General features: G+C 43.8%; 1 protein-coding gene across 7 annotated transcripts in view; it reads left to right on the forward strand.

The window, feature by feature from the left end:
• PCDH9 (protocadherin 9) overlaps window positions 1–9730 on the forward strand; it is an 878971-nt gene extending 869241 nt beyond the window's left edge. For all 7 annotated transcript variants that reach the window (XM_065412766.1, XM_065412750.1, XM_065412791.1 and 4 more), the window contains one exon: window positions 9357–9730. In XM_065412766.1, coding sequence (XP_065268838.1) covers window positions 9357–9730 — 374 coding nt within the window. The remainder of the gene's footprint in view (window positions 1–9356) is intronic.
• The last annotated feature ends 1229 nt before the right edge of the window (window positions 9731–10959 follow it).

Below are 10959 nucleotides of genomic sequence, written 5' to 3' on the forward strand. Positions count from 1 at the left end.
GCAGCTGGTCAACGTGCCAGGAGCTAGTTGCTAATTGCAGCAGTTAGTTAATCAGTGAAATAACAGTTCAGCTTCTGGGTATAATAATATGAGATAAAAGACCACTCTGAATTTCCACAATTAGGGTATGGCCAACATTTGACTGGCATTTAACTGCTTGCACCTGTCTCCTTTTGAGGCAGCAAGCCATGCAGTTGCCTGACAGCTATTAACAGAATAAAATAATAAAAAAGGCTTTTAGGGGGGGCATAAGATCTGATATCAATAGTAACAAAGACAATTTAAGGGAGTGTTTGCTATGTACTTTTGTGTTTGCTTTCAAAACATTTAAATCCAGAGACAGATGGCTTGTACAGTTTTATCAGCAGTTGTGTCATTATGTATTCAAGCAGCCAAGACTGATAACCGGGCTCATGCATTACAGATTGTTCAGAGAACAAATACTTTGAAAAAACATATCAATAAAGTACTTCAGTGTGGAAAAACTTGATACAGAGATTCCAGTGACATTTTTTGCAGAGAAAGGAAACAAATTAATGCAATTATGAAATTAAAGCATCAGGAATAGATTTTTAAGTGGTGTCATTGTTTGCAGTAATGAAGCAAGTTTAGAAAACCGGGTGAAAGCTATTGTTTGGTAGTGGTGGAGGGGAAAGATAATTACCAGTAAGTCAACATTGTGCTTTCTCAATACAAAACAGCTAACGCTAGCTACCATCCTGCATATCCCAAAAGGTTCTTTCCCCCATCATACTGTTCATGATTATTTCACTTGTGCCACTGAATACTAAGAAGACTCTTAAGAAGGAATGAACTGTCTTCACAGAGAACATAATTACACAAGGCAGGAACTGAAGAAAACCATGCTACTGTGTTTTATTTTTATTGTGCTGAGCTCATATTTTCTCCAAAATTAATTATTTTTTCTTCTAAATCACATACATCTTGCATCAAGGGTTTTGCAGAGCCTCCAAAGCATCATAGTGATTATTAGTAAGATTTATTAAATGTATTGTGGTTGCATCTAAATGCCCTAATCAGAGATCATGGTGCCTATGATGATAGTCACATGTACACATTATAAATGAGACTGTCCTTGTCCCAGATTGGAATATACTGTTATTCCATTAGTGTGGTATTAAAAGATATTGTCTATAATCTGAAATGTACCCCTGGGTGTACACATAATGTAGCATCACTTCAAACAAAAAGTAAGAGGCTGTTTTTATGTTGTGATTCTTTAAAGGCAATGTATGAAAATGTTATTTGCTGATTAAAAATTATATAGAGTCCTTCAAGGCATTTTATCTAATTATTCCATAGTTAATCCTCACAATTCTCTAGTGAGACTGGTAAACACTGTCTGCATTTTACAGACTGGGGAAACTGAGTCAGAGAGCATTAGTGACTTGTTCCAAGTCTACAGTGGGAATGAGTATTACAGGAGTGCTCCTGGTTCCCAGGCCTGCACTGTGAGTGCTAGAGCCAAAACTCTGCTCATATACTTGCAGGTGACACCCCACAAAGAGCAAGATTTTCCCTCTCCAGAGAGTACTACAACCCTGTCAGGCTTGTCTGCATTTGAAAGAAAGTGACATTTGGCTAACCAGAAATATGGGAAATGCCCCTTCCAAAGTGATCTGAAGAAGAACTCTGTGTAGCTCAAAAGCTTGTCTCTCTCACCAACAGAAGTTGGTCCACTAAAAGATATTACCTCACCCACCGGGTTCCTCCAAAATAGGTGATTATCTCCACAGCACCATCCTGTCTCTGTTTATTAGACAGCCCCTTGTTCTTAGTTATAGATATTTAAATAGTGCCTTTCATCCAAATATTTCAAAACTATCCACAAACTTCACCAACTTCAGAGGAAATCCATTCCGAGATTAACTGTATTATCACTCTAGGACTCATACTAAGGAAAGCTAAACACATGAAGTAAATCTCTCCAAGATTAATTTGACATGGCTTATAGGTCCACATGCATATTTTGTCCTAAGTAAAAACAGCTTATTACCCATTTAAATTCTAAACTCAAATGATTGCCATATCTCTTTGAACTTCATTTTATTTTATTTAGCTAAACAGGGCAACATAACAGATCCACTTCGTGAATGTGGAGCTGAGGGTTCTCTTGTTAACCTGCTATTACATTGCAAATTGGAAGCCCAGGGTGCATGCACTGTATTTCTTGAACTGTGTCACTCTGTGGTGAAGGCTTTTCTTTGTGTATTGAAAGTTTTAATCCCTGCCAAACCTTTCCTCCTTGGGTCAGCAAGATAGCATTTTACTGTGTGATCAGGCCAGTTGGAAAGAGTTTTGCCACTTCTCACTTTCTTCCTGTGAAAATGGGAAAAACCTAATTAAAATTAAATTTCTGTTGTCAGCAGAAAAAAAAATCAGCTTTTAACCTATAGATAACCTTTGGAAATGTTAACAATATACTGGGATTACTTCCTTTACTTACTATAGCTTTTTTGTATTAAGTACTTGCCTCAATTTGATTATAGCTGTATAGTGCCGATTTCAAAGAGGGGCTTTTATAGAACAAGAATCTCTCTCTTCCCGTGAATTATCACAGCTCTTATTTTAAAACCAAGATTATTGGCTCTCCTTGAAATTTGTGCGAAACTTCTGCTTTGCAGTTACTTTCTTATCCTAAATTATTGCAGAACTGATTATTTCATCTTGTATTGCCCCAATGTCATTGGGTATATATATTTCTTAAATTATTCCAATTGCTTGTACAAGGATTGCAGGAGCTTCCAGTCATGGCTCATCCAGTTAAAAAGACATAATTACTTTTGTTAGCCATAGTACCCAGAATCTACTTTTAGATACTAATATGCAAAAAGAGTTGTACCTGCCCCATTGACCTCACAGTTTAAGAAAAGATATTCAGAGATAAGGATAAAGGAAACAATAGTTGACGTGTTTTTTAACAAAATGCATCTAAATTAGGTTTGCTAAAACTGAGTCTAAATGCAACAGATGATTAACATGTGGAACTCACTGCCACAGGATCTCATGAGGCCATCAGCCTAGGAAGATTAAAAAAACATTAGGCATGTTAAAAGGAATAGCAGCTACAGTTAGACTAATTAGGATGATCTGGGGATTTGAAAATAAACCTGCTATGCTGTGTTTGCTGCAATTGAAGAGACTGAAATCTCCATTTTCGCTGCATTTAAATATCTTCAGTGATAATTACTGGCCCAAATTCACAATTATGGAGGCATCTTTGTGCTGACACAGCCCTGACAGACTGGTCTTTCTGTGGTCTGTATTTTTCTTCTGATTAATGCTAATCTTCATGACTTCAGCATTCATGCCTATCTGGTTAACCTCATTCTCAAAATCAATCCATAATTTCCTTTCTGTCACTTCACTGTTTAATCAAGAAAAAAATGCTTCTTAACTCTTGAACTGCCTGGAGGTCTAGGCCGGTGATTTGCTCTGAAGTCAAGGAAAGGATTCCCTATTGAAGGTCTTCATCAAAATCATCATATAGCTAGCAAGGGATCATGACCAAGCATTGGTCATTGGATGTATATATTCTCAGATGTTGAGAAATAGGTAACAAAGACATGTGGCAGTTTATCAGTCTTTTGGAACATCTTACCCTATGTGTAAATCCAGTCTGATCAGGTCAGTGACTCAGCTGCAAGTTCACTCACTTAGGGTATGTCTACACTACGGGATTAATCCGAATTTACAGAATTCGAATTTTGGAAACAGATTGTATAAAGTCGAATGTATGCGGCCACACTAAGCACATTAATTCAGCGGTGTGCGTCCATGTACCGGGGCTAGCGTCGATTTCCAGAGCGTTGCACTGTGGGTAGTTATCCCATAGCTATCCCATAGTTCCCGCAGTCTCCCCCGCCCATTGGAATTCTGGGTTGAGATCCCAGTGCCTGATGGGGCAAAAAACATTGTCGCAGGTTGTCCATGTCCTCACCCCTCCCTCCATGAAAGCAACGGCAGACAACCGTTTTGCGCCTTTTTTCCTGGGTGAACACAGCAGACGCCATACCACGGCAAGCATGGAGCCCGCTCAGCTCAAGACAGCAGTCATGAACATTGTAAACACTTCGCGCATTATCATGCAGTTTATGCTGAACCAGGACCAGCAAAATGAGGCAAGGAGGAGGCGGCGATGGCAGCGTGGCGACGAGAGTGATGAGGACATGGACACGGACATGAACACAGACTTCTCTCAAACCGCGGGTCCCGGCGCTTTGGAGATCATGTTGTTGATGGGGCAGGTTCTATCTGTGGAATGCCAATTCTGGGCCCGGGAAACAAGCACAGACTGGTGGGACCGCATAGTGTTGCAGGTGTGGGACGATTCCCAGTGGCTGCGAAACTTTCACATGCGTAAGGGCACTTTCATGGAACTTTGTGACTTGCTTTCCCGTGCCCTGAAGCTCCAGAATACCAAGATGAGAGCAGCCCTCACAGTTGAGAAGCGAGTGGTGATAGCCCTCTGGAAGCTTGCAAGGCCAGACAGCTACCGGTCAGTCGGGAATCAATTTGGAGTGGGCAAATCTACTGGGGGGGCTGCTGTCATGCAAGTAGCCAAAGCAATCATTGAGCTGCTGCTACGAAAGGTAGTGACTCTGGGAAATGTGCAGGCCATAGTGGATGGCTTTGCTGCAATGGGATTCCCTAACTGTGGTGGGGCGATAGATGGAACCCATATACCTATCTTGGCACTGGAGCACCAGGGTACCCAGTACATAAACTGCAAGGGTTACTTTTCAATGGTGCTGCAAGCACTGGTGGATCACAGGGGATGTTTCACCAACATCAATGTGGGCTGGCCAGGAAGGGTTCATGACGCTCGCGTCTTCAGGAACACTACTCTGTTTAAACGGCTGCAGCAAGGGACTTACTTCCCGGACCAGAAAATAACTGTTGGGGATGTTGAAATGCCTATAGTTATCCTTGGGGACCCAGCCTACCCCTTAATGCCATGGCTCATGAAGCCATACACAGGCAGCCTGGACAGGAGTCAGGAGCTGTTCAACTACAGGCTGAGCAAGTGCAGAATGGTGGTGGAATGTGCATTTGGCCATTTAAAAGGTCGCTGGCGCACTTTACTGACTCGCTCAGACCTCAGCCAAACCAATATCCCCGTTGTTATTGCTGCTTGCTGTGTGCTTCACAATCTCTGTGAGAGTAAGGGGAGACCTTTATGGCGGGGTGGGAGGCTGAGGCAAATTGCCTGGCTGCTGATTACGCGCAGCCAGACACCAGGGCGATTAGAAGAGCACACCAGGAAGCGCAGCGCATCAGAGAAGCTTTGAAAACCGGTTTCATGACTGGCCAGGCTACCGTGTGAAAGTTCTGTTTGTTTCTCCTTGATGAAAACCTGCCCCCTTTATTGACTCATTCTCTGTAGGCAACCCACCCTCCCCCTTCGATCACAGCTTGCTTTCAAAGGAAATAAAGTCACTATCGTTTAAAAATCATGTATTCTTTATTAATTGATTATAAAAAGAGGGAGAGAACTGAGAAGGTAGCCCGGGTGGGGTTTGGGAGGAGGATCGGAGGGAAGGAAAAGGCCACTAAAAAAAGGTTAAAATAATGACAGCCTTTTGCTTGGGCTGTCCACTGGGGTGGAATGGGAGGGTGCACGGAGCCTCCCCCCCCCCCTCCCCGCGTTCTTACATGTCTGGGTGAGGAGGCTATGGTGAGGGGGGATGGTGGTTATACAGGGGCTGCAGTGGCAGTCTGTGATCCTGCTGCCATTCCTGAAGCTCCACCAGACGCCGGAGCATGTCTGTTTGCTCACGCAGCAGCCCCAGCGTTGCATCCTGCCTCCTCTGATCTTCCTGCCGCCACCTCTCATCTCGAGCGTCTCTCCTCTCCTCACGTTGGTCCCTCATGTCCTCACGTTGGTCCCTCCTGTCCTCACGTTCACTGGCATCTTTCCTATACTTTGAAACCATGTCCTTCCACTCATTCAGATGAGCTCTTTCATTGCGGGTGGATTCCATGATTTCCGCGAACATCTCGTCTCGCGTCCTCTTTTTCCTTATCTGAGACAGCCTTCGGGACGGAGGAGGGAGGCTTGAAAAATTTGCAGCTGCTGGACGGAGGGGGAAAAAAGGAGAGAATTTTTTTAAAAGATACATTTTACAGAACAATGCTTATACTCTTTCTTGGTGAACAACACTATTCACATTACATAGCACATGTGATTTCTGTGCAAGGTTGCATTTTGCCTCTTAATATTGAGTGCCTGTGGCTTTGCTGCTAGAGATCACAGACGCAGGTCCGGGCAACAGAATTCGGCTTGCATGCGGCCATGGTAAGCCATTGTCTTTCGGCTTCTGCGCCCTCCTTTCCCACATACCAAGCAAAGCTCGTTGAGTGCGGCGGTTTTCCTGTTAACCTTCAGCAGCAGAAAACAAAGTAACCTCCCACCCCCATCCAATTCTCTGGGATGATCGCTTTATCCCTCCCCGCACCGTGTGGCTGGTATCAGGGAAGATCCCTGCTAGCCACACGTGAAAAGCTCAGCACCAATCCCCCCCCCCCCCCGCACTTGGCTTACTACAGGGAAGGATTTCTTTTCAGCCACAGGCAAACAGCCCAGTAGGAAGGGCCACCTCTGTCCCCTTAATTAAATTCCTGTATTTCAACCAGGTTACCATGAGCGATATCACTCTCCTGAGGATTACACAGCGAGATAAAGAACGGATGTTGCTTGAATGCCAGCAAACACCGGGACCATACGCTGCCAGGCTTTGTCATGCAATGATACCAGATTACTTGCTACTAGCATGGGGTGGTCAAGTGTCCTACCATGGAGGACGGAATAAGGCTGCACTGCCCAGAAACCTTCTGCAAAGGCTTTTGGAGTACCTCCAGGAGAGCTTCATGGAGATGTCCCTGGAGGATTTCCGCTCCATCCACAGACACGTTAACAGACTTTTCCAGTAGCTGTACTGGCCGCGAATGCATCCCAAGTCCTCAGGGCAAATTAATCATTAAAAAACGCTTGCTTTTAAACCATGTTTTATATTTTAAAAGGTAAACTCACCTGAGGTCCCTTCCATGGGGTCATGGTCTTGGGTACTGGCTTGGGAGGGTACTTCAGTCAGGCTGGGAAAAAGATCCTGGCTGTTGGGGTGAACGGAGTGCTGTGTGCTCTCCACAAGCTCGTCCTCCTCCTCCTCTTCCCCGTCCGCAGAATCCTCAGGTGTGGCTGATGAGATTACCCCCGCCTCAGAATCCACGGTCAGAGGTGGGGTAGTGGTGGCGGCCCCCCCTAGAACTGCATGCAGCTCAGCGTAGAAGCGGCATGTCTGCGGCTCTGACCCGGAGCGACCGTTTGCCTCCTTTGTTTTCTGATAGGCTTGTTTGAGCTCCTTGACTTTCATGCGGCACTGCTCTGAGTCCCTATTGTGGCCTCTCTCCATCATGCCCTTGGAGATTTTTTCAAAAGTTTTGGCATTTCGTCTTTTCGAACGAAGTTCTGCTAGCACTGAATCCTCTCCCCATATAGCGATCAGATCCTCCCATACGGTCCATGCTGGTGCTCTTTTTCGATTATCGGCCTGCATGGTTACCTGTGCTGATGAGCTCTCTGTGGTCACCTGTGCTCTCCTGTGCTGGGCAAACAGGAAATTAAATTCAAATGTTCGCGTGGCTTTTCCTGTCTACCTGGCCAGTGCATCCGAGTTCAGATTGCTGTCCAGAGCGGTCACAATGGTGCACTGTGGGATAGCTCCCGGAAGCCAATACCATCGAATTGCGGCCACACTAACCCTAATTCGAAATGACAATATCGATTTTGGCGCTACTCCGCTCGTCGGGCAGGAGTACAGAAATCGATTTTAAGAGCCCTTTATTTCGAAAGAAATGGCTTCGTTGTGTGGACGGGTGCAGGGTTAATTTGATTTAACGCTGCTAAATTCGAATTAAACTCATAGTGTAGACCAGGCCTTAGAAATATGCTAAGACTGGGGAGAAGGTCAGCACTTTCTGGAGATATCGGTGACTTGTCCACTGAGCTGATAGTCAGGCCTCTGAAGCAGGCCAGTTGTGCTCTCCGTAGTGGGTGAAAGATTAAATGGGTCTTTAATACGCATAGCATATTACAGACTGCATGGTCCATCTCCTGTGGTCTCATATTCATGCATGTAAGAAAACCATGAAAACACAAGTGAGTTACGGAAAGTTCACATGGTGTGTACCCTTTGATTTATGTAGTTTTATAGCAAATCTTTGAGATGCGTATTCATGTCCAGTGGGACTAATGTGTTTCATCTATTTAGTGTACCAAATGGGGATCTGTATGTGGCAAGTCAATTTGACAATGGTACAGATTTTCTAATCTTCTCATTCTGTTTACTTTATACCACTCAGGTGCTGCAGAGTGGTAGGATCTAGATCCGGGATCGGCAACCTTTGGCACGCAGCTCGCCAGGGTAAGCACCCTGGTGGGCCAAGCCGGTTTGTTTACCTGCTGCGTCCGCAGGTTCAACTGATTGCAGCTCCCACTGGCTGCGGTTCATCGCTCCAGGCCAATGGGGGCGGCAGGAAGCGACTGCCAGCACATCCCTTGGCCCGCGCCACTTCCCGCAGCCCCCATTGGCCTGGGAGGGCGAACCACGGCCAGAGGGAGCCGCGATCGGCCGGACCTGTGGATGCAGCAGGTAAACAAACCAGCCCGGCCCACCAGGGTGCTTACCCTGGTGAGCCGCGTGCCAAAGGTTGCCGATCCCTGATCTAGACCTAACTAGCCAGCTGAGAATTCCCTAGCATTTCTGCTCCTACATCCAGGGCCCCACATACCTGGAAATTGCAGGCGAGATGAGAGCATGCCTGGGCTGTGCCAATTCACCCCTGGCATAAGGTCTCATAGAGAATCTGGGTCATTGTGTTTGCTCATCACTTTTTTTTGTCTGCCCAAGTGTTTACTTCCTTAATAAGGAATCCTTAAAAATGGGATTGGAACTGATTCCTATCCGGTGTCTGAGTCTGTTGGCGAATGACTAATTTATCCATCATTCCCTTTTTGAGGAACAGGGAAGTATACAGGCAATGACATAGAAGATGTTTTGATCACAAAAGTCACAGTTCACCAATGACCTTAATAACAGTTAACCACTCTCTGTTAGCATGCAAGTATATTTTGACACTGTGACATTGACATAATGTCACTTTTTTAAGTCAGTGGCATAGTTGGTTGTAGAGTTAAGAACATTGCAATTACTTTCCCCATTCTAGCAAATGTCAGGAGTACATGCAGCTTTGATAGCAATATTTTCAAAGTGAAAGTCTAACACTTTCTCTTTTTTTTTTTTTTTTTTTTTGGTCTCCTTTGTTGTCTTCTGCAGATGGGCCTCTTGGTCCACGAGGATTAGCTGAAGCTACAGAGATGTGTACTCAAGAATGCCTGGTTTTGGGTCACTCCGATAACTGTTGGATGCCTCCCAGCCTGGGTCCATACCAGCAGCCAAAGTCTCCTCTCTCCACCTTTGCACCTCAGAAAGAATGGGTTAAGAAGGACAAACTAGTGAATGGACACACGTTGACAAGAACCTGGAAAGAAGATAGCAACAGAAACCAGTTCAGTGACCGAAAGCAGTATGGTTCTGGTGAGGGCCATTTCAACACTGGCAATCACATGACTGACATTCCTTTGGCTAACTTGAAGTCTTATAAACAGGCCTCAGGACCTGCTGAGAGTCCAAAGGAGCACCAGCTATAAGAAATGGCTACTTTGGATCAATGACTTTAGTCTACTTAGACTTGCTAATACTGTATGTGTGTGTGTCAGAGCTTTATGTACTGGGTAGACCTCTAGAACTATGCTTCACATAGCAGAGATATGCATATCTTTGTGTTAGCCCAATGGAAAGTATAATGTTCTGCAACACAAAAGAGTGTTTCTACTAGTTGTGTGGTTTTGTTAAATAGACATGATTAAACTCTGCAGAGATCTCTCCAGTTTGCAAATATTCTTTTTTGTTTGTTTGTTTTTTGACCCTGGACTGCTGCTACAAACAACAGAAGATGCATTTGGAGAGTGATAGACCAAGAGAGAGAGTTCAGTGGATTATAATGATTGAAAAGCATATCCAGTTAGAAAATTGTGCTCTTGCTGTCATTGATCTGTGCTGGGACTGCTATACTTGATATCATACTGCAAACAAAACAACTAAAACTATAAACATTAAACCTATTGTGCTATTAACAACATTAGTGGACACTTGTAAGTCAATCAGTGTTCAAAATACTTGTAAATAGGAACAATTATTACTAACAAAATTTGTGTACTTATAACGTTCACCTAAAAAGGATACTGTAGCATAATTCTTTGTTTCACAGTTGCTTTTTACTTTTTTTCATTTGCTTCCTGTTGTTTTGTTTTTAATTTCAGTGATGGTGTTTCTGTGTTAGTAGTCTGTCTGACACACAAAGTTCCAAGGAACTCAAAACACTTGTGTTTAAAAAATAAACCAAACAAAAAACCTCTTGCTTCTGTTTAACAGCAGATGATGCTGGCATTCTAGCAAGCAAAACTGTTTGCAAATATTAAGAAACAAAAGGATTTACGCAAGGGCTTTAAACTTTAATAACTTTAATTTCACTTCCATTCTGTTTTGCAAAGCAGGGGAATTTAAAAAAAAGAAAAAAGAAGTTAGCTATGTGGGGGGTGGCAAAGGAGCGTCAGATGGCATTTATTTAGGAACCCTGATCAGTTAACCGTAGTCTCACAATTAATGAAAAGTAACATTGAGCTAATTTGGAGTAGAAGAAGGGAAATTTGGAGAAACAAAATACAAGGCTCATTTTCTTTCTAATTGGGCAAGTGTGTGTCTATACCTAAGACAGTTTGTATTGCTGAAAAAGCGGCATTTGTGTTGATCCTCATCTGCGTTAATGTTGTAGTAACACAAGTGTTTTTAGACCATAGCCACAGAATATTTAATGTGT

Source organism: Emys orbicularis, chromosome 1 (genome assembly GCF_028017835.1).
Source record: "Emys orbicularis isolate rEmyOrb1 chromosome 1, rEmyOrb1.hap1, whole genome shotgun sequence".
Taxonomy (NCBI): Eukaryota; Metazoa; Chordata; order Testudines; family Emydidae; genus Emys; species Emys orbicularis.